Raw genomic sequence first — 24,880 nt, forward strand, 5'->3', positions numbered from 1 at the left:
CTCCCTGCGCTGTATGTAGGGGTAATCTTCATTACTGTCCCTCTTTGGCTTTGAGCAAAATTCGACATCTCCCTTTTGAAAGGTTGCAATCACTTTGCTTGATTATTGCCCCCTTTTAGCTTTGGCAATGTGGGTTACAATATTCTTCTATTCGACATCTATTAATAGGAGAGTTGCACCCCGTTTGCATTAATTTAAAGGTTCAGTATTCAAAAGTGATATTCTTACACAGCGGTCTACTTTGGGGGGTCCCAGGGTTATCTATATACTCACTGGCACATCGTGGCATCTCCTTCTGACTCGCTGCTTTTGCTTGTTCACTTTGCTGGTGTTTGACAGCATCGTTCAGCCTTCCACTGCTCGCATTGTCTGTCACTGGAACTTACACCGATCTACATGCGCTGCAGTGAATACCTCACAACGGGACAAGATGAAGGACACGGAAAGCCTTGCTCTCCCAAGGGACAACTGGTCTCAATACAACTTCCCACTGCTTGTCCTCTGCATCTTCCAGGAACCTCGACCTTCGTCATGTTCTCTGCAGAGCATTCTGCTGCCTGTAAAGTGGCGGTTTTGGAGGCGATAATATCTGTCGGTTTTGTGCCACAAAAGGTGTCCCTGAGACCCTACAGCACCTCATAACTCAGTGTCCCTGTCTGATTTCTCAAAGACAGACACACCATGGGAAACATTGTCAATACTTTTCAAACCTTAGTGAAGACACATGTTGGACTATTATTCTTAGCTGTAATAAGCCAATGATACAATATGCTACAGTAAATTTAACACCAGAGCCCACTGCCTCTCAGGATGGTTATACATTATGTCTTCTTGGACCTATTGCAAATAAGTGTATCAATGTAGACTATGATTGTATGCACAGAATTAATTACCAACAAGCCATAAATGTGCAACAGGAATGAATTATGTATATATATCTAGAAGGATCATGAATTGCAAATAAGTATATCATTATAGACTGCAATTGCATGCTTAGAAATAATCACCAACAAGTCATGAACCATGAATGTGTAACAGGAATGAACTATGAGCATATATATATATGTAAGGATCACAAATTGAAAATTTGTTGATATCATTTCACTCTTTTTCCCTTTCGTTTAAACTGAAATTTTATTGTGAAATTTTCTATGATGTACTAATTTTTATTATTGTAAGGTTGATTAAATTCAACTAATTCGATAAAAAAATGTTTTTAAAAGTGGCGGTTTCTACCTCTGCTTCCTCCTGCTGCTTCTGCTTGCGCCACATCTGAACAGCTTTTAAATGTTTAAAGGTCCTACTCAGTTGTGGGTCATTAAAACCACTAGAACTCTAATTATAGTTTGGTAACTCTGAACCCCTCTTTCTCGTCTCAGTACTAAGAGCATTATGGGACTTGAAGTCCATAATGTTCTTAGTTGTTTTTACATCATTTAATCCACTCTTTATGAATGATTTATAGTATGTACTTTTAAGGGAAGGTTTTAAAGGAAGTAATAGTTTTATTTTGGGATTATAATCCAAACAATGTAGAATCACAATTCCCAAAAGTAGATGCATTAACTACCAGTCCCTTATATACATCGTTTTCATGTTTACAACAAGGGATCTCATACTTGGCACATGGATAAGTCCAGGAGGGGAGGCCCTACTGTGACAACATGCCATTAAATATTCAGGCATTAGGAAAACCTCATCCTCAAAAGAGGATGAATACTGCATTTCTCCTGACAGAGTCACCAGATTCAGTTGACAGCCTTCTCCTCCCATGTGATCCTCCCTTCTAACACCACCCCCAAGGTTAGGTTCAGGTAGCATCTGCCTTTCCCCGGCTACATGGAAGTTGACTTTAGGTTGGGATTCTGTGATGATGCTGTAGGATTCTACACACCCACCATAGGTGATCCTGTGCAACCTTGCTTGGGACCTGAAGAAGGTCTGTCATCCTGCCAAAGAACTGTGACCATTGGGATCTGAGGACCCAGCTGAGAGACCTCATCCTTAGGCGGGGTTCTGGCACCAGGAAAATGCAGAATGCCATGAGGCCCAGCAACCTCAGAAAGTCGAATGCCGGTAGATATTGGGCGTTCTGAAATCTTATTACCATTTGCAAGATATGTTGAGCTCGCAACTTTGGAGGCGAATCCATCCCTGAGGAAGAATCCAGGACCAATGCAATAAATTGAAGCTTCTGAGAAGGTGACATCTGGGACTTTCTGAAATTGAGGGAGAAGCACAGTTTGTGGATGGAGTGGCAGGTGCTGTAGAGATGTTCCAGAGCCTGTTCGGGGAAATTAAGCCCAGTTTGTGGATGGAGTGGCAGGTGCTGTAGAGATGTTCCAGAGCCTGTTCGGGGGAATGAGCTCTGATCAGTGTGACAAAGCGCAAGGCATTGTCATTCCAAAAGGGGGAGGAACTACTACTTATGATATCCTTAAAACGAAGCAATATCCCTGCCCTTTTCCTGACCTTAGAAACCCCCTCCCTAATGTACTCATGAGTAGTGATCATCCTGCCGTTACCCTAAAAAGTACTGGCACGATAAAGAAGCCGACCTGCCTTCCTAATGATTACCTTGTAGGTACTGACACGCAGTAGAAGAACAGAGGATTGACTCCAGGAACCACTTTAAACATTCTAGTGGTTGCCGGTTTCCAATTGGTTCCCTCCGAATAGAGGAAGAGAACCAGGAAGTATTTTCAAGCTTTCCCTGGATGAGCAGGGAACCGGAATCCTGTGCAGGAGCAGAAGGGGCTGTGGACCACTACCATATCGAGAGGCGTAATCCTTGGTCCCCACCAGTCTATGGGGGTCTAAGGGAGCCTGGAGTCTCTCTCTTTCTCTGGGTAAACTCTGGAGCAGCAGCAGTCTACAAAGGACTGAGGGAAACAAGAGACCTCCTCTCTGGAAGAAAGCAGCTGGGGAAGCCGGGGAAGGAAGACCAGAGAGCCCAGGAGAAGCCGTAGACGGCCAAGAACCGGGACCCTTGTGGACCAAGTACCAAGGTATGCAGAGGGGGACCCGGAAGGCGCAGGGAGACCCCAAACACATTGAAGTCTACGGTACCACCAAAACAAGGTGCAGCGTTACAAAACAGACAAGGGTAGGGGGCCCATAAGGAACTGGGGAAGCCACAGTTTAATACTGAAAAGGGGCAATGACCAGTTGAAGTCTACGGAAGTAAAAGTAGTAGTAGAAGTGGAAGCTGTAGTAGACATTGACCAAAATACAGAGAAGGCGAATGTGGGAATCACATTCTCTCTGGAAGAGAGCCGTACTCCTAATCTTCATAGTCGCAGTACTTGGAAGACAAGCAAGCCAGATCTGCAAAAGAAGGAACTGAAACAAAGGTCCCAGACCCACACCATAAGAAAGGAGAGTCCCTGGCGGGAGAGTATACCAGGGATGTGGGTTGAGGACGTTGTGAGAGCTAAGAGGAGGGAGGCATCCCCTTAGACAATGTTAAAGTGGAAAAGAACAGGGGAAGAGGATTGTCCCCTTTGCATTCCAGACCTGGAAAGGTTAGAGAGAGGGAATCACCCCCCTAATATCAAGTCTGGTGAACCATTTGGATACATGAAACTGGTGTGAAACTGCTTACCTTGGAAGGCAATACAAACCCACGTTGAACTTTACTTTGTACACCTTTAAAACTTTGTTTTGTTAAGGAACTTTGAAGAGATTCACCTTTCACCTTATTTTGAGTTAATAGTGTAAGGGTAGGAAATAGGTTGTTTGGATACAATGGTGGACATTCTTACCGACCCTTTAGTTTATTATTTCGAGGTAGGGAAAATCTTAGTCACAGGGAAATATAGGTATTTTCCAACCTCTTACACTTTAAATAAAAGTTCATAGACCAAAACATACCACCACTGTGTCCGCCTCATACTTCAGACTCCTCACATCAGACAATCATCTAGGTAGGGTAAGATGTGAATCCCTCCCCTCAGATTCGCTGCCACCACCGCCATCAACTAAGTGAAGACCCTCAGGGCGTAGGTGAGCCCGAAAGACAGTACTCAAAATGAATAGTGAGATCTGCCAATGGCGAACCTCAGGTGTTTCTTGTGTCTGGGTTGTTGGGATGTATAGGCAGATTAAGCATCCTGATGATCGAGTGACACCATCCAGTCGTGCAGTTAAAGGTCCTGGAGGATCTGCGAAAGAGTGACAATCTTGCAGTTGTCATTCCTGAGCAACATGTTCAAGCGCCTCAGGTACAGGATGGTCACAGTCCTCCGTCTTTCTTGGGGACCAGGAAATAAGTGGTGTACCAACCCTGTTTGTTTCCGCCACGGCTACCTTCTCTATGGCACCTTTCTCCAAAGGGAAAAGAATCTCCTGTAGGAGGCGCATATCTGTTTCCCGAAGAGATTGTTCGCTCGGGGGACAATCTGGGTATCTTTGTGGAAATGGGAGACAGTACCCTGGAGCCACTGTATGTAGTGCCCATGCATCTGAAGTAATAAGGTGTCGTTCTTGCAGATGCTGGGTCAACCTGCCTGCCACTGGGGTTCTGTGAGCAAAGTGCTTAAAGAGGTTTTGGGGCTGTGGCAGAGGGCAATGAGGAGATTGTTGCCTCAGCAGTTTCTCCTCCATGGCCCCTTGAGGCATGTGTAAAGCTTCTTTGTCCTTGTTTCTGGGTAGTTGGCCTCTTACCCTTTGGCCAAATAAGGTGTAAAAGTGAATGGAACACCCTCTCCAGGCCTGAGAAGGTGGGTGGTGTTGCAGATGGTGAATGGCTGCCCCCAAAGATTTAGCTGCAGCCTTTGAAACCTGTAACTTCTCTAGGCTGTTGTCTGCCTTTGGGCCAAATAGATTGGACCCATCAAAGGGTATGTCTATGAGTCTTGACTGAACATTGGATGTGAACCCATACTTATGCAGCCAAGCAAATCTCCCGATTACTGCGCTAGAGCCCATACATCTGCCGATGCAGTCTGACGCATCTAGATATGACTGAATGGACTGACAAGAGTCCTCTTTACCATCATTAATGAGGTTAGTGAAACCATCTCACCTTCAGAAATGTTTTCTGCAGCTTGGGCAGCTACATTCCACAATGTATAGGTATATTCTGCTAGTGCATAAGATGCATTAATGGCTTTTAAGACCATGTTTCCACCAGAAAATACTATTTTTCGAGAGCGTAATTTCGCTTATTGTTCCTATACGGAGCGATGGTGGAATAAGCTGCAGCCTTTTATGTTGAGGTTGCCGCCTGTACAACCAGGGACGTCATTTCACCAAAATGCCAGGGGTATCGGAAGTGACATAGCACGACCCTTGACCTCTGATGACATCACAGGAAGTGAGGTCATTTGACCCCGCCCCAGAGTGAATCACAGGAATCAATGGAACTCTACCTTTCACCCCTTGACAAACCAGGAAGTGGCATCACACAGCATTGTTCCTAAGTACACTATGAAAAATATGGTTACGATATCACTATAATGTGATATCCATTTTATACAAGAATGGATCGCCATATATATTGTTAAGGTTAGTGTGTATAGGCCCATATTACCAATTTGTCATGAACCATGGACATAGCCCCTTCTGGTCTTCCTGGTCCTGGTCCAGACGGAGAGTGTGCTCCTTGATACTTCCAACATGGCCGTGCCCAGTGCCGTGTTCCGTACTAGCCTGTACGTCGGACACGGCACGTTCTATAAATGGGCCACGCCCCCGCGCCTCTGCGCGTCTCAACGATATCTATAGGTAGTGTCTCGACGTGTGTGTGCTGCTCGGCGTTACCCTTCCAAGTTCCTGGCCAACTCCCTTATTCTTTCTTCCCTTTTCCCCCGTTTCCAGTATCTCTTACCTTTCTTCGATCCTCTTCCTGGACGTCCTGGAACACGCGACTTCCTGGAACTTTGAACGCTCGCGCTGGAGTCAGACTCGACTCGCGCGCACTTATACAAGTCCCGGTCCGGCCGGGAGAAGGAGTCCTCCGCGGAACACCACAAGTAGAGAACTCAAGGTGAGCCGGGGGGAAACCTTTGACAGATTGAGACGCCAAACGATCAACACTGATACCGCTATGGAGAAAGCGGTCCAGGACCTCATGCGCGGCATGCAGGAGCTAACAACCAAGGTACAGAACTTAAAGGCAGAGAACGCAGCCTTGAAACAATTAGTGCTGTCACGTGACTCTGCCAATAAGGAAAGCGTGATACTGAGTGGAGTGGTAGACAAATACGATGGCTCGCCAAAATCCTTACGTGGATTTCTGGATTCCTGCTTGGTGGATTTTACATTCAAGCCCTATTATTTTTCAACTTCCAGGGCCAAGGTGGGCTTCATAATCTCCCATCTTACAGGGAATGCGTTATCTTGGGCCACTCCCCTAGTGAACTCTGGAGACGTCCTCCTGGACGATTATGATGCATTTATCCAGGCGCTCAAGTCTATGTTTGACCGCCCCGAACAAGTGTTCAACGCCCAGGAACGCCTACTTGATTTTCGGCAAGGATCCCAGGATATGCTAACGTTCGTTACCAGATTCAAACAGCTGGTAAAGGAGGCTGATTGGGGCCCTAAAGCGAGTTTCACGTTATTTCGCAGGGGTCTAAATGAAGATATAAAGGATGAATTAGCCAGAGTGGCTCGCCCCAGTTCGTTTCAGGCTTTGGTAGATCTAGCCTTACAAATAGACTTTCGTATCCAGAAAAGAAGGGCTGAAAGGAAAAAGGCTAAGACTGCCTTTCAACGAACCCCTCCGGAGTCGACTGTGAAATCCGATCCTGTCTCAACCCCTGATAACGACTCCGAACCAATGCAAATAGGCGCCTTTCGTGGGCCAATTACTCCACAAGAAAGGATGAGAAGAATTCACACCGGCCTGTGTATGTATTGTGCCTCAGACAAGCATCTCGTTAGAGAATGTCCTTTAGCCCCTCCACGGCGTTCGGGAAACGCCAGCTCCCGGCCCTAGATGGAGCGAGGTTTCGGGAGAAAGATGTCTGCCCCACATCAATCACATCCTTGAACTCTCCTGGACAGAATAACCTGGTGGTGCTAGAGGCCTTTCTATCGCCCTCCAAACACAAGACCTATCCCATAATGGCCCTGGTGGACTGTGGAGCTATGGGAATATTCATTGATCAAGACTGGGTTATCAGACATAAAATACCATACGAGTCACAGAACATTAAACAGCCGGTAGAAGCAATTGATGGGAGACCTCTCTCTTCAGGACCCATAACCCTACAGACAAAAGAGGTCTGTATCTCCATAAACCACCACCAAGAGCAGATTACATACGACATCATCAAATCAGCCCATTACCCAATGGTTCTGGGTATGCCCTGGCTTCAAAGACATAATCCGTACATTAATTGGACAGCAGGGTCATTGTTTCTGGGCTCTGAGTTTTGTATGTCCCACTGTTTATCCCTGGATCTCTCCTTAACACCAGCTATTGAACATTCAGGAGAGCAAAAAACCTCACTCATGGTTTCCAACATTGTACAAGTCCCAGAGGTCTACCAAGGATATACTGATGTCTTTTCGACTGCCATAGTTCAGGCTTTACCCCCTCACAGACCCGAAGATTGTGCCATTGAGACAGATCCCTCAGCAGTAATTCCCTTTGGCAGAATGTTTATCCTTTCAGAACCTGAGAAAAAGGCCCTCCGAGAATACCTGGACATCAATTTAGAAAAAGGCACCATAAGATCCTCAAAATCTCCAGCGGGTGCCTCATTGTTCTTCGTTCCTAAGAAGGATTCCAAGGAACTCAGACCCTGCCTCGACTACCGTGGACTAAATCAATGCACCCTCAAAAATCGGTACCCTCTGCCTCAGATTTCAGATATCCTGGAAGCTGTCAGAGGCTCCGTAATATTCACGAAGTTGGACCTCCGGGGTGCCTATCACTTAATCCATATCCGGGAAGGGGACGAATGGAAGACCGCCTTTAGAACGCCCTTTGGTCACTTTGAATATCTAGTCATGCCCTTTGGATTAGCTAATGCCCCTGCAGTTTTTCAACGTTTCATGGATAGGGTGTTTTCTGACATGCTTTTTCTCTTTGTCATTGTCTATCTAGACGAGATTTTGATTATGTCATGGCGGTACTACAACGGCTCCGTGAAAACAAGCTCTTGGTCAAACCTGAGAAATGTCTTTTTCACGTGACTTCAGTTCATTACCTTGGATTCATCCTCAGCCCAGAAGGAGTTGGAATGGACCCTTCCAAAGGTAAAGGCCATTCTGGCCTGGCCTGCTCCTACATCGGTGAAACAGGTTCAGTCTTTCTTGGGACTTAGTAACTTTTATCGAAAGTTCATTCCTACCTTTTCTGAGTCCTGGAAAACCTTTGACACAATTACTGTGAATGCAAGCAGACGTCCATGGCCAACCGATCGTTGCTCTGCTGAAGAAGGATGTTCCCTTCATCTGGTCTTCCTCGCAAGAGAAGGCTTTTCAACGCTTGAAGACAAGATTCACGCAAGCCCCCGTCCTGGCTCAGCCTGACTTAGATCGCCCTTTCATAGTGGAAACGGATGCCTCCAACCATGCCATAGGAGCAGTCTTGAAACAGGTGCTTGAGGACAAGATGGACCACCCAGTGGCTTACCTCTCTAGAACCCAAACAAGCAGCGAAACCCATTACTCCATCCTGGAAAAGGAGCTGTTGGCAATCCGCCAAGCCTTCACAGAATGGCGACATTTACTCCTGGGTGCTAGATATCCAGTCCAGGTCCGTACGGACCATCGAAATCTACAAATTCTCCAATCTATGGAGTGCAGGAACAGTCGTCAGGCGCGTTGGGCCTACTGCTTCACCCAGTACCAATTCCAAATCACTCATGTTCCTGGATCACAAAACGTGATTGCGGACGCCTTGTCCCGACGTCCTGACTATTTAACCACTGAAGATGGGACCTATCCTACAATGTTTCCCAACACAATCTTTATAGCTCAAGCGATCAACCTCTTGGAAGAGATTTGAGCCAAAACCCAGTCCTCTGACCTCTGGAAGGACGTCTCTAGGAAGAATCCCTGGAACTTAAGAATCAAGGAAGGATACTTATTCAAGGACAATGCCTTGGTCATTCCCAGACCGAAACTTCAACATAAAATAATAACTCTCTGCCATGATACTTTTCATTCTGGACATCGTGGTGTAACCAACACGCTCCGTCTTATACAAAGACAGTTTTGGTGGCCGGAAATGAAATGCAAGGTACAAGAGTACATCAAGACCTGTACTGTCTGCAGTCAGAATAAGCACGACAATAAGAGACAGGCGGGCCTTCTATTGCAACCTACACTGCCAACAAGACCATGGGAATGTATAGCTACAGACTTCATCGTGGAATTACCACCTTCCCGGGGTTACACGACCATCATGGTAACCATAGACTTGTTTACTCATATGGCACATTTCACGCCTCTCTATAAACTTCCTTCCTCTTCAGAGCTCGCAGGAATTTTCCTAGAAAACATTTTCCGTCTTCATGGACTCCCTTCCAAGATCATATCGGACCGAGGACCGCAATATATTTCACAATTCTGGAAACATTTCTGTCGTGTTCTAGGGATTCAACGCGCTCTTTCATCTGGATATCACCCACAGACCAACGGGGCCACAGAACGTGTTAAACCCTGGAGCAATATCTTCGTTGTTTCGCAACCAAGGTACAGGATGATTGGTCCCTCCTTATACCCTTAGCCAAATTTGCCTACAACAATTCAGATCACCCAGCGATCAACGTTAGCCCCTTCTATTGCAGTCAAGGTTTTCATCCCTCCGTGTTACCTTCAGTTCTACCACATCCAACTCCAGTACCTTCACTTGATTCCTGGATTGAAACTCTCCTCAACATCCACAAGGAAGCCAAGGAACAATTGGGAAAGGCCCAGATTCGCACTAAGCGATATGCTAATTCCAAAAGAAGACCAGCACCCTCCTATTCTATTGGTGACCAGGTCTGGTTGTCCTCGAAACTATTACCACGACATCTACGCCCTAACAAGTTAGCCCCCCGATATTATGGTCCATTTTCCATAAAAGAAATCATCAATCCTGTTACTTATCAGCTCAAGCTACCAGACTCCTGGAAGAGAATACATCCAGTTTTTCACACTTCTCTACTCAAACCCTACATCCACTCCACCCAGAAAACTGGCAGACCCAGTCCTGTGATTGTGGACAATCCGCTGGAATATGAAGTATCCAGAATATGTGACTCCAGGTACAAACGGGGTCGGCTTCAATACCTGGTCGAGTGGAAAGGCTATTCTCCTAGCGAGAGAACATGGGAACCACTATCCAACCTAAACACCCCTCGATTGCTGAGAAGATTCCATCTCATACACCCTGGCAAACCTGGTGGGACGGGGTTTCGGAGGAGGCATGCTGTCATGAACCATGGACATAGCCCCTTCTGGTCTTCCTGGTCCTGGTCCAGACGGAGAGTGTGCTCCTTGATACTTCCAACATGGCCGTGCCCAGTGCAGTGTTCCGTACTAGCCTGTACGTCGGACGCGGCACGTTCTATAAATGGGCCACGCCCCCGCGCGTCTCAACGCTATCTCTAGGTAGTGTCTCGACGTGTGTGTGCTGCTCGGCGTTACCCTTCCCAGTTCCTGGCCAACTGCCTTATTCTTTCTTACCTTTTCCCCTGTTTCCAGTATCTCTTACCTTTCTTCGATCCTCTTCCTGGACGTCCTGGAACACGCGACTTCCGCTCGCGCTGGAGTCTCGACTCGCGCGCACTTATACAAGTCCCGGTCCGGCCGGGAGAAGGAGTCCTCCGCGGAACGCCACAAGAAGAGAACTCAGGTGAGCCGTGGGGAAACCTTTGACAAAATTACTGTGAATGCAAGCAGACGTCCATGGCCAAATGATAATGATGTGTTATGTAAAACTAATGCTTAAATGCTTTACATAGAAATAATATACATGCAATATCACCCAACCTGTGGTTGGTACTCATTCATCGACATCAGAAGGATGAAAGTCTGAGTTGAGGAGTTTAAGAACAGACTAAATCAGTGACTCACATCCTGAAGTGTGCCTGAAATAAACCTTTAATGAGTCTAGCAATTATTGTATAGAATTCCAGAAAGACACATTATTTGGTATTTGTATTCTTTCTTATTTAGGGTCACTGCTGAAAGTGTTAGACTTGTGGAACCCCTGTCCTTTTTTTTATTGGTTTTGTGTTTTAAGAGGCCTGAACAAGAAAGCCAGCCACTCCATAAGCAAAGAGCCACATGGCGCTGGCCACAGGTCAGGAGCTTGCATTAAAAAAAATAATAATAAACACTTTTTTTTCAGGGTGGCAAAGGAGACCTCAGGGGTCGCAGTTGCGAACCCTGGTGACCCCTAAATGATGTCCCTGTGTACAACCAAGCTCTCTGGTGTTAGATGCCTAGAGAGGAAATCAGGATCCACAGAAGGCGGCCTATACTTCTTCACCAAATCTTTGCTGGATTGATGTCTGGTTTTTGCCAGGTTTCTAAAATGTTTTTTTTAGTTCTGTATGAAAGGGCAACACAGGCTCCTTAGGAAGGCTTCCATCCAAGATGTCTGGGAGATCATCTTGGGTAATGTCGTTTGCAGGATGCCCCCATCCCAACTATTCAATCACCCTGTTCATGCCCATCCCATAGGCCATTGTTGAGTGAGAGGGGTGTCAAATTTAACCTCAAGGACGTAATCCAGACCACTGGCTTCCTTTAAACCTGAAGCTAAGTCTTCCAGATGAGATAGATCCGAAATCAATTCTTCTGGAACATTAGGGGTTCCACAAAATTCATATCAAAAGGCTATGACGTTGTCTTCCTCCTCATCTTCCTTGAAAATGGACCCAAAGGATTTGAAGAAATCAGTCCTAGATTGGGGTTTGAAACTCGGAGCAGGTCCCGTCGACTTTGTCACCTTCGAGGAGGAAGTCAAAGAAGCGTTTGGCTTCGATATTATCTCAGCAGTCGACACTGTCGACGCCACTCGAGACATCTCTGAAGTATTCAGACTCTGGCTTTTGGGCACGTGGGTCAAAGCCTCACTTATTTCCCTGCCGGTCTAGGAAGATGCAGTGGGAACAATAGCCTTTTTTGGTTCTTTCAAGGGACCAGCAGGGGCCGCCGTCAAGAACACTTCCATCATTTTCTCAGGGAAATGTTCCCATTCGGTCGCCGAGGTGGTCTTTCGGGAAAAAGCATACCAGAAGTTTTTCGGGTGAGGAATTTGAAGACGATGAACGATGGCAAGGTTTCTTAGTCTTCTTCAGTGATGTAGAAGAGTAACAGGAATCACTCCTGGATCTCGATCGCTTCGAATATTTGGAGGGTTTTTTGGGGCCTTTCTTGAGACTTGTTTCGAGTGGAACTCCTACCTTCGGAGGATTTTCTTTTCGAAAGTTGTGGAAGATGGGGATTTAGAAACTGGCCGACTTAGGGTGAGCTTCGATCTTCTCACCTTCAAGGCCTTACTGGTCATACACAAGTCGCATTTGACGACTTCATGTTTTTTCACCGCGGCACCAGAGACCAATCCTGTGCAGATCAGTGATCCACATCTTTGACATAGTCTGCATATCTTAAAGCCTGTTTTCGACATAGACATTGTGATAAATCAAAGAAAGTTGTTACAACATTAGTCGAAGAGAATAGCTGAGGCGAGTCAAACCATTCCGAGAGCATGCTGTGCCTGAGGAAAACAGAACTGAGGCAATGGGCGCAGTGCATGCTATTTATACTATCATCACCATTACGTATGGCTTCAGGAATGGTAACCGTCAAACGACGCTGATGCCACAATGCTGTTTTAGGGTGCTAGCCCCTTTTAGCAGCCATTTGCGGTAAATGTAAAAGTGCACAAGCAAAATATCATAAAAACAGTAAATATCACAAACCTGTTACCAGATTGCCTAAGGCAAAGTAACCAAAACGCTGTTAGGTAAAAAGTTATAAGATTACAACGTATCCGAACTGCAACACTGTAAGATGATGTGTGCAATTGTAAAAATAAAAGAATTCTAAAAGAGAGACAAGGGACTAATCAATGTCCCCATAAAAATGAGCAAAACAGACAAGGAAAGCATAAGGCTTTACTTACAACCAAAAGTCAGGATAGGGTTAAAAAATAAGGATAAATCCTGGGGGTCCCATAGGAATCTTTGGTGGAAAAGGTGCAAAAAGAAAAACCTTTGTAACACAGAGCAGCGTAGAGCCACGAGCCGACAGGTGCATGCCGCAATCCACCAGCTGTGGTAGAGATCCCAACATAGGCTATACAAGCCTGCCACAGAGTGGCTCTCTGACAAGGAATCCAGAGACATTCCAATGCTTACCTTGGACTCGGCCGCAGTGCAGGTCCTTGACAGAACTGGAGCAGTTTCCAACATGGGCCGCCATTATCCCAGCACGGCGGACACGCAAGGCAAAAGGGGTGAAGCCTAGCCTCTTTTTTTATGCATTATGGCATCTGTAACACCTCTGAAGCGAGGAAGACAAATGGAAGGAGAGGGTTTGGGGGGGGGCAATAAGGATGACAGGAAACAGGAAGGTGTGGGTTTTCTGGGTGAGGTCAAAGGAGGGGGAGATGGAAGACCAAGAGAGTTGAAGGAGGAATGTGTATGGACAGGCGTGTGGAGGAGATGTGCAGAGATGGGGAGGTATTGGTTGGTGAGAGCAAGTGGTACTGTGTTCCGAGTGGGCGTGTAATGTGGGTGAGTGAGAGCGTTAGAGAAAGAGTGGAAGCGAACAGATTGAAGGAGGGTTACAGAAGGTGGGGTGGGGTAGTAGTGGAAAGAAGAGAGCATTGGTAGAGGGCAGAGTAGTAGTGCAGAGGGGCGAGTAGTTGTGGAGTAGAGAGGGGAGAATAGTACTAGAGTGGAGAGCAGAGAATACTGGGGAAGAGACTAGGAAAGAGTAACATGAGAGAAGGGAGGTAGAGTTTAGAAGGCAAGAGAGAAGGAGACATTGGAGGGACAGAGGAGGAAGAAGCAGGAGAGAAGGTGGGTAATGTTGGAAGGATAAGAGTAGCGGGAGGAGGGTCGAATAATGGTGATAACTCAGGGAGAAGATGATCAGGGCGTGAAAGGAAGGAGATAGATTGTGGCTCGAGTGTCTGAAAGGCAACCCCACAACCACTTAGAATTAACTAAACAATAGTGTAGGTCCCCACCTAGGAAGTCCCATAGGGAGTATAGATCAATAATGTGACTGCCTTTAGCCCCCTCGGACAGCAAGGCAGAATTAGAAAGGATTTAACAAGCAATGGACACTAACTTGGTGAGTAGGGACGCCTAGGTTAAGGGGGGTCTTGCTTTCTCTAGACAAGAGAGAGATGGACGGCCTGTAGAGTCCCTTTCACAAAACATAATAAAAACACTTGAACTGACTTTGGGAGTTGGTTTGTTGTTCAGGCCACTTGTGACAATATGTTCAGCGCCTATGTCATCTGTGGAGAGTGGTGGGTGCGCACACATTGTTATTTGTCCTTCAAACCCCACAGCACGCAATAGTAAGGGACGATTTTTTTTAGTACGGTCTTCATGGCCTATAGTATTGAAATAATGTTTCCAATAATCTCACCCTTCTGGCCATGAGATAACAGGGTCGCCAGGTGAATGGGGACTCAGTGGATTGGGGGCGGGGTGGAGGTGTCAACTGTGATGGACCTCTTGGCATTGAGAAAGGTAAAAGTACCAACAGTAATTTATTTCAAAAGCAGATTGACAATCCAACTGTGTTACCAGCAATTTCCGGCAGATGGTGCTCTGCCCATGAATGTTGAACGCCGACGTCAGAATTGTGTAGCTTCTTGGATGGCTCTCCAGCCCCTAAATTGACGAACCTCAGATGCACAAATTAGAGTGCATTGTGTGACCACTCCTTGCACCACCCAGGGAGCAGTCTTGTCTTGTGCCAATTCTTCAAGTGGATACCCATATGCTCAATTGGCTTCACTGCGCCAGGGATGAGGTGTGGAAACCGCCAACTGCCACTAAACATCAAAGCAGGGCCTGGATGCACAAGTACTTCCGACTCTTCGCCAAAATGTAATTTATCAAGTGGCGAGAACGTAGGTAAAAACAGCAGTATTTTATTGGGATGAAGAAAGGCCACCATGGTGCCCCCAGAGGTCCCTCACCCAAACCTCCACCCCCGCCCCCCCATGTTCCATAATGCCCATGTAATCCCATTCACACTGAGGGTTTCATGCCGGTGTAAAATAACAACAGGTTCACAGACCCCATATAACATAACTTAGACATTATATTTTCCAATTACCATTTAGGACAATGATGTCGAAGTCGCCGTTGCTGATTGGCTGGTTTTGGTAGGATATGCAGGTGTGGAAACAGCCTCTCTGGAGTACAGCTAGCCGCAGAAACACCTGGCAGGTCTGCTTGTTGGACATCACAGATTTCTCACATGACACCTCTACACTCCCCTCCTCCAGTGGGCCAAGCTGCAGCGAAAAGAGGGGCGAAAGGGATAGAAAACATGGAGGGGGAGATAGAGTCGAGAGAAGGAAGAGAAAGTACATGGTGGTAGAGAAGGAGTGAAAAGGTTGCAAGAAGGGAAAGAGGGAAGGGATGTGACAAGGGGACAGTCAAAGAAGAGAAAGTGCAGGGTAGGGTCCATGGGAAGAAAGTTAGGAGGAAGCATGGAAGTGAAAGAAACAAAGGGAATACAGGGAGGTAAAAGGCGGGGACATGGAAAGGTAGTTAGGAAGCAGCGAAAGACGCACAGAAAGACAGTTCAAGAGGCATAGGTGAATGAAAGGATTGAAGGTAGGAAAACAAGAAATGCAGGCATAGGCAGAAAACGATGAAATAAAAAGACATTTAAAGAAATGAAAGAAGGAAGAAATGACAAGACAATGAGAGAAGGAGCATGGAGAAAGAGAAGAAACGGAGAATGTTAACTCAGCTAACTAAAAATGCGAACAAATGCATGTAGTCTTATCCTGTGAACACATATACATCATATAAAACAAGTTATTTAACAGATTTTATTGTCTAGCACAAAAGTTTAACTTTATGTTTAAGGTGTGCCAGGCACTGTCTTCAGCTAGGCACGTCAGACCTTTTCCATCCACCCAGGCTGCACCTTACTTGGGAGTTTCCAAATATCCTATGAGGATTTAAGGAGATCAACAAGTTATTCCTGAGGCTCACAATGATTTTGTGACTGAGCAGTAAAAGCTTCACTGTCCAGATGGGAGAAGGAGGTAAAATAAAGTACAGTTCACACACAAGCACGCATGTCCACACAGTATTCTACTGAAAAGATATTATATATCAGTGAAAAAACTTTGTTAAAAGGACGTTATGGTTAAGTTGCACTAATAAAAACCTAACAAATTAAATGGAAAAACTTTCTTTGATGTTGTGGGTGTTAGTCTTAGCAGTGCACAGTGGTGGCTGGAGTTATGGTTGCTTACCTTACCATAACTGGCAAATTTCTGTTTTTTTTAATTTTACTTGTAACCATAATATCCTTTCAAGAAAGTTTTTCCATTGAATTTGTTAGGTTTTTATTAGTGCAACTTAACCATAACGTCCCTTTAACAAAGATTTTTCACTGAATTTCATGGGTTTTTAACAGGATACCCTTATTTGTCTACATGTCCCTTACATCATACTGACCCCCATGCCTCCAAAGTGACAGCCACAGAGTGTGTGGACTGTGCGACTGTGCACAGACTACGGACAGCATTCACACTGCCCAAAAGCACAGGGATTACCTTACATTGATGTATCCTACAACGGGCAAAGACATGTACATGAAACTATAACAGATGTATGTGCCACATCCAAAAATAAGTGTATATAGAAATTCTGTACTTGGGAAACCAAAAGTATGTTGCATTGGTTGCACAACATAATGAAATGCACCAAGCACAAAAGTCAACTGTACACCTAGCAGTATCACCTGAGTGCAACCTTCCTTACAGATCTAGCAGTTATTGCAGAAGAAACCCTTTGGAAAATAGTAAGTGCACTATAATTCTATCTGTACCATTACAGTTTGTTATGTATACATAACATAAGAAATAGCAGTATTTTTTCCTTTCCACAGAAATGGCAAGCACACTGGAGTGGCTGGAGGAACATTTCCCCCATGACGAAATGAGTGAAAGAAACAACTCTAATGGTACAGAATATATTTTTTCAAGCAGAAAAAGTGTTTTTTTTTTTTATTTGAACTTTACTTAGTTATCACTAAGTTTTGTCAAAACCTTCTCAGTTCCGCTAGTAGCAACAAGAAAAGGAGGGTCATGCAAAAACCTCCCCAGGGGGGGCTGGCCAGGCCTCAGTCGCAGGAGAGAAACCGCCGACATGGCGGAGTTAGGTCATCTTTCCGCTGGATCAGAACCCAAGACGGGCCACCCTCAGGCTGTAGACTGTTTATCTGATCAAACACGAGTTCGATCAGTTTGGCCAGGGCTTGGCTCCATCTTGTGTTCTCACCAGAGATTAGTCTGTTCCATAGTTCATCTGTTTGAAAAATCCACAGGTTTTCAGCCAATGATGGGAGGTATAGCTTTCTACTTTCTGTCGTGCTGGGGCACTCTATCACTGTAACGCTCACCTGATTCTCGCAGAGGCGCCGGTCTTGACTGGGCGACTACCGTATCTTCAAAGGTGATGTGTAGCACCCGGTTGGCTCTTTGGGCTGGACCTCTGTGCACTGTATGCCTGACGTGTAGAGTAAGATGTCTGCAGATAGAAAATATGGGGTTAATGAACTGGGGTTATTGGGGTGTCCCTATCTCTTTCCTCTTCTCCTCTCCTGTAGACCCCCAAAGGTTAACGCTCTCACCTTAGGTAAGTGAATGCCGAGCTCTCCATCTGCCTCGGGGCAGGGTGCTGTAACCAGTTTCTTCACTGGATAGGTAGCGCAGGCCTCTTGACTTCAGAGGACTGCTGTCCGTCGTTTACTGCACGAACGGTAAGTTTCGAGTCATTCAAATGTCTTTAAAGTCTTTAGTAATGATGTCTCTTGTTTTGCAGGGTTCCGGCGATGGCGGATGACGGGCTGAAGTGAGTTGAAGATGGAGCCCGTGTGATGAATAGAAGCGCCTGGAAGCACGTAAGTAAGCGCTTGTTGCCTGCTTCACTATGCGCTCTAACTGTCTTTTTATTTTGCAGGTACGAGTTCGGAGCGGCTGCAGGGTGCCGGAATACCCACTGGATTAGATGTGGAAAGGAGTAATGGCACGTGAGTATTAAAGTTCCCCAATGTCTTTAAACGCACCTTGTTTTGTCTTTCAGATGCGGGATGCAGCGCCGAAGGCCTCCGGAGCGTGCGAAGAGTTGGTAAACTTTTGTCTTTCAGATGCCGGAATGCAGTGTGAAGACCTCCGGAGCGCACAAAGAGTAGGTAAGCCTTTGCCTTTCAGATGCCGGAATGCTAACCTGTTCTTTCTTGTCTTTATAGGTGTTGCTGAAGACTGGATTCAGGATGGTAAGCCTTTGCCTTTCAGATGCCGGAATGCTAACCTGTTCTTTCTTGTCTTTATAGGTGTTGCTGAAGACTGGATTCAGGATGGTAAGCCTTTTTCCTTAGGCCCAGGACCGGATGCAGAAGACACGATGAGCGTTCTGCTGCAGAGGTTGCAGAATAACGCAAAGCAAGATTCATCCACCGGGTGTGGTTTAAATAGCCTCCTGTAGTGCTTAGGTGTCTCCTTCCACAGCCACGCCTAAGTAAGAAAAGAGTTCCTGGTAAGAAAAGAGTTCCTGCCTTCCAGAAGAGTTCCAGTGTTCTGAATCTAGGGAGTGGCTCCAGCCCCACCCAACAGGAAAAGTAGTTCCAAACAGAAGAGGATCAGAGGCTCAACTGGCAGGCAAGTAAGCAGCATGGTCTGCTGAAGGTAAGTCCACCCAAGCATTATGAGCCCGGCGCTTCCAGCGCTGGGACTGGGCATATTTATGAGCCTGGTGCCACTGGCGCCAGGACTGGGTCCAAAAGGTCCCAATTGGGACTGGTTGGCACTCGGAACCTGGGTTATGGATCTGCTTCCAAGGGAGTTGGGAAAACCCTGACCTTTTGGAAGCAGAGATCATGACAATCACCAGGTGCTTCAAAGTCTCGATGACTAGATCGTCTTTAGATAATCAACAGCGCTTCTCGACACCATCTCCTCTGATTGTTATAATCTCTCTCGTAGGTAGGAGATTAAGTCTGGCTCTCATAATCGAGTTTCTCAGCTTCTTGTTTGGGAACTTTGCACAGTATTGCAAGCATTTTTTTCCCTTGTTGAAAGTTAGGGGTACATGTTTTAAAAGTTTATTCCCCACCGCTTTCTCTGTTGTCAAAATCCAGTCCATGTTTTCAATTTTTCTTTTAATTCGGTCCAGATTTTCTTTCAGATCTTCCTCCGTACATTCGATTTTATCCAGGTCATTCTTTCTGGCGTTCACCCATTTGTTCAGGGCCTCACATTTACCTAATTCAGTTTCTTCTCGAATGATGTTGTATATCGGTAACGTGTCTGACATGATGATTCGTCTGTACAAGCGCATAGCGCTTTGATCGACCGTTGACACTAATGATATGAGGCCCAAGTCTCTCCTTATCGCCGGCATAGCAGTGGATTTAGGTAGACCTAAGACCGCTTTCCACAGGTTGCCTTCCAGTTTGTTCCAAGTATTCCGCCGGAGGTATAGCGCCGCCTCTGTTCCGTACGTCAGCGCTGGGACCACTTTTGCGTTATAGAATGTTATGGCCGGAATCAAGGAAAATTTTCCGTATTTGCGGCCCAATGCTCTTATTTGGGTCGTTAACCTTTTCGCTTTTTCCCATAGTTGGTTTACGAGGCTCTTTTCTACTCTGGAGCTGTCCATTTGTATCCCCAAGTATTTGAAACTCGTTACAATTTCAATTTTGGTCTTATCCATGTAGATCTTTAGATTCTTCGTATTTTTGCTGGGGACTTTCTCAAACACCATAATTTTAGTCTTCGCTTTGAGTTCAAGGTTGTTTTCCACAATATAGGACTCCAGATTGGAAAGTTTTCTTTGAAGGCCCACTTTCGTCTGATCGATTACGATAATATCGTCTGCGTAAAGCAGCCGAGGGATCTCAGTTTTCCCGATTTTAGGAGGAAAAGATCAAATTTTTTCTTCGGAGAGTTGGTAATCGCCTAAGAATGCCGTGAACAGAGCCGGCGCCAGAGGGCACCCCTGCTTAACTCCTCGGTTCACATTTATCTCCTCTGAGAGCGCGCCCTGTTGGTTTAGTTTGACTCTTATTTTAGTTTTCGAATGGAGGGCTTTTATGGGGTCCAGTATACTTGCAGGACAGTTCCAACCTTGAAGCTTAGCCCAAAGAGTTTGTCTGTCAATCTTGTCAAACGCCTTGCAGCGGTCCACGAAAGCTAGGTATACCTTGGGCACTCCCTCTTTGACTTTTGCTTTCAAGATGCTGAGTAGCATGAGATTGATGGAGGTGCAACCATTCTTTTGAAAGCCTGTTTGGAGTCGATCTGTAGCCTGACTATCTTTTTCCCATGTTCGAAAATGAACAAGGAGGCGGGTAGCGTAAAGTTTGCCTAGAATGTCCAGGAGGGCGATAAGTCTATAACTCGGCGGTTCTTGTCTTGGACCCTTTTTATAAATCGGGACTATCACTGCTTTTTGCCATGATTCTGGCACCATGTTCGTTCTGCCACATTCCGAGAAGATTTTGCTGATCATTTCCGTCCATTTTTCTGGAAACCATTTTAAGTCCATATTCGTTAGTCCATCCGGACCCGGGGCTCTAGATGTTTTCAACTTCCGTATCGAAGCCTCTATGTCTTCAATATTTGACAAGTCGACCCACGATGTCTCCGAGTTCTGCTGTGTTGTTAGTGTGTCGGTGGTCGGACCTTCGAATTCCGCAGTAAAGTATTGGATCCAATTTTCTTCTGCTACTGCGTTAGACATAGAGGCGGACTGGGTGTCATTCATCTCTTTTATCAACCTCCAGAATTCACTCGATTTTTTGGTTTGTAATTTCTGTATCATTGCTTCGGCGTCGTTTTGATATTGTATGGCTCTGTGTTGTTTACGCCAGTTATTATAGCTTTTGTTTTCCATACGCCAGTTCTTCCAATCGCACTCAGCGTTAGATTTCTTTGCTATTCTTAGCAGTCGACGGCCGACTTTTCTTTTTTCCACTAAGGCTTTATCATACGTATGTTTGTTGTCTAGGCGATTTTTTGATTTCTTTGAGCCTTTCACCTGGAAGGAAAGAAGTAAGGGTAAGTAGTTCGGTCTTTCTTTCCTGTCATTCCGGGCATGTTCGCTGACTCTCTTCTCCCAGCTCTGATTGATTTTCCCAATGTCTTGTTCGTTTTCGATCTCATGATTTTAGTACGCCAGGTACAGCAGAGTAAATTGTGGTCACTATGGATGGTCTTTTGGACCTTGAAGCCTGTCAGCCCGTGAATGAGGCCATTGGAAATGAAGATGTAATCCAACGTTGCTTTGGATCCGTTGCGTTCCCATGTCGGACTGTTCGTTTGATTGGGGAACAAAGAGGCAACATTTTGCACATTTCTTTGGCTGATTGCTTCATTCCAGGCTTTACCTCTTTCAATGGTTGGATCGAGACATCCCCGCTGCGCGGCGGCGCATTGTTCGTCACCCAGAGCCTCAGTACATTTAGCGTTCAGATCTCCGCATATGATGAGCTCTATTCTGTCGAATTCTGCATAGAGCTGGTCTATCGTTTCAGAGATGTTATCGCAGAAAGTTTTGGTTGACATTCTCTGGGGATTCCAGTAACAGTTTATTATGGCCACTGTCTTCTGAAAGCCATTTTCCCTCTCGGCTTTTCCCTGGATTTGCGAGGTCAAGATGACTAGCATTTCGTAGGAATGTTTCCACTTTTTAGGTTCGCTCAGTCCCGTACCTGTTTTTATGGCAGTTAGAAGACCCGATGACGGTCTACCTAAAATGCCTTTGACTGCGGGGGAGATCATCACAGAGAACCCATCGAGAACTGGTTGGTAGACGAGCCAGGTTTCTTGTAGGCACAGGATGTCGTAAGAACCCAGATCGACGTCTCCGGGTGTCGTGAGATGCATATGGCCTCTTGTGTTCCATGAGCCCAAAATATAGGATTCCTTTACGGGTTGCTCGCTGCTTTCATCACGGAAATTCCCGCTGGAGTCGCTGAGGCAAGCTAACCCTGGTCATTGCTATATACCGTCCTTTTTCAACCAGTTTGTCATTAGCCACTTCCATGGGCCTTTCGGATGTCTTTCGTCAGCCATTTTTTCCTGATGCGGGACCTCTCTATTTGTCGTGTCCTCTGAACGGTCACGATCTGTCCTGGTGTGGGCTCCGACGTATCTCTGTTCTTCTTTGTTGTAGCTTGTAGAATTCCCTGTACAGTCGGGCAGATCTTTAGTGCGTTGGTAATGCCTTTGATTTGTGTGATCTCTCTCCGTCCGGTCCCTAGGCCCTTTTATGTTTCTGCCTTGATGGTATGGACGTCTATATGTCTCCTGCCTTTCCTGAGGCTTATACCCTCGGATTTGCTGGTATAGGTCCTCTGTTTTAGATCTATAGTGGTATTGGCGTTTAGGATTTTCCGTCTTTCCCTCTTGAGGAGCTTGACTGTCCGTATTGCTTTTATGTTCCATCAGGGAATAGCCCAGTTGGTCGAATTCTTCATAGACTGACTCGTCGATATGTTAGATGGCAACTGCTTTTAAATGTAGATATGCTTTCGCCTTCTTTTCCCTATGATAGGGTTCAACAAGCAGGAGGTCCTCTGTTCTGATCTTTTTCAAGGTTCTCATTCTCTTTGTTATTTGAAGTATTGTTGGTCTATTTAGAATGTGGAAGTTTTTCTCCACTTCCTTTTGTTCCAGCTTAAAAACTTGTATCTCTTCTTTGGATTCCTTTCTACTTTCCAATTCATTTTTTTCTGGTCGGTACTTCCACGGGCTTCTTTGAGTATCCGCTCTTTCACGGTGATCTCTCGACTGAGGAGGGCTTCTTCTTATTTTTGACGCATAGGTCTGAAGCTTCTCGTTTTCGGAGTTGCTTGATTGCCCGCTCCTTGTGAAGCTGGCAGGCTTGGTACGCTCTTTTCCCTCTGGCTTGGTCGCTCCCTGTCCCTTTTGGGCTTGGCTGTGTGACCTTCTGATCGATCTGAGGGGTTTTTCACCCCCACTACTGTGGTGGATTCCTTTTGTTCCTGTAGCTCGTTTTCTGAGTGAGTAGAGATGTTCATTAGGTCGGTACAACCTAGAAATTCCTCTATTGTTCTTGGAGATCTCGTGGGGCAGGTCTCCTCTGCGTTAGATCTCGAATCTTGTCGATTTTTGCTCGCTAGGGATTCGCCAAAACCCTGCACCCTCAGGTCTTCTTTGACCGACGTGCTGACATCCTTTTTTGGATTTACTTTCTTTACGATCAAATCACTTTTCGGTGGCTGTGTTTTTTGTGCTTTGGCCAGTGGCCTCCCTTCTGTTTTTTCTTGAGTCAATATCAGCACAGTTTTCTTTTTTTCATTTGTCTGTGTCACAGGCTCATCTCCCCCGTCTTCGGAGGCCAATGGGCTTGTTAAGGACCTTTTATTCAAGAGTTCCAAGCTCTCGATCTTTTTTTCGAGCGCTTCAATTTTGGTTTCCCACATTGTTTTCCGATTTGGCAAAATCTGCGGTCCCTCTATCGGTCTTACTGGGTTAAATCCGATCGGGTTTTCCATGTTCTCCATCTTTTTCTCCAGCGCTGCAATTTTCCTTTCCCAGTGAGGTTTCTGATTGAATGGATTTTCAGCGTTTGTTGGTAGACGGGAATCCATCTGGGCTAATTTTGCCATTATGTTGGAAAGAATTGCTGTATTGTCTTGTACATTTTCTTTAATTGTTTCATACAGCTTGCAGAAGGGAGCTAGAACAATGGTCATGGCCGACATGATGGCAATCATTTCTGGTTTCTTATTTGGCGATTCATTTTGTAGAGCCACTGCAATTTCACTAAGTCGTCTCTTTTTCGGTGAGACTTGGGTGTTATCCGGTTTTTTCAGATTTACTGATGAGTTTATGTCCGGACCTTCCCCTGTCAATCTTGGATTTCTATCGTTGTTTGTGGGGTATCTTGGTGATCCAAATTTCGTCGATGACAGGGGTGATACCGAGGATAACCTCCTGGACAGATGTGGCTTTGTCCAGGCCAAACGATCCTCTCTATCTTGTTGGGCCCGGTCCGTACAATTGAATCCCCCATCGGATTGTGATGTTATGTGTTCAGATGTCACTGAAAAATGGTTTTCTTTTTAACAGTAGATAGTGGGAATGAAGAACGTGGGCCAGAATTACAATTCAATGAATCAGAAGATGGCCACAGACAACCCCTAAGTGGAAATACACAAATTCAACTACAAAACCTATCTGCAAAAATGGATGAATTGAACAATAACTCTGTACAGTTGATAACATTTGTTAAAAATCATGTCAAAGAAAATATCCGATACCACTGCGCAACTTGTACCAGTGCCCATTCACCCTGTCCCAACCAATCATCCCCATCAAATTCCCTAAATGAAAGACGCTATGATGAGACCTCAATCCCTTCCTCCTCTCATGAACAGTGTGTAGAAAACCCCAATTCTCCCATATTGGTTTCCCATTATGATTCCCAGTCTCTTTCCTAATTCATTGTATGTTTTTCTTTTAACAAATATGGGGGTGTCTACTGTCGGTGTGTCTTTTTTTTTTAAGCCCAATTTGGATTCTGCGGGCAGCGCGACTATCCGGGCTGTCCGTAACCAAAATGGAGGTGCCCCGAACATCGCACCTGTCCGGAGTTTGTTAATTAGAGTTAATTAGGAGTTAATTAGTTTGGGGACACCGCGCCTGTCCTGCTTACACCTGGACCCATGCACACCTGATCTC

At 45.7% G+C, this 24,880-nt stretch overlaps 1 protein-coding gene across 3 annotated transcripts in view; it reads right to left on the reverse strand.

Annotated features, from left to right (window-relative positions):
• Positions 1 to 24,880, reverse strand: part of AREL1 (apoptosis resistant E3 ubiquitin protein ligase 1) — a 1,423,594-nt gene that overhangs the window by 1,009,528 nt on the left and 389,186 nt on the right. For all 3 annotated transcript variants that reach the window (XM_069637637.1, XM_069637638.1, XM_069637636.1), the window contains one exon: positions 15,262 to 15,442. In XM_069637637.1, the coding sequence (XP_069493738.1) occupies positions 15,262 to 15,442 (181 nt within the window). The remainder of the gene's footprint in view (positions 1 to 15,261; positions 15,443 to 24,880) is intronic.

The sequence above is a fragment of the Ambystoma mexicanum genome, chromosome 14, assembly GCF_040938575.1.
Source record: "Ambystoma mexicanum isolate Mex_15411 chromosome 14, UKY_AmexF1_1, whole genome shotgun sequence".
In the NCBI taxonomy this organism is placed as follows: domain Eukaryota; kingdom Metazoa; phylum Chordata; class Amphibia; order Caudata; family Ambystomatidae; genus Ambystoma; species Ambystoma mexicanum.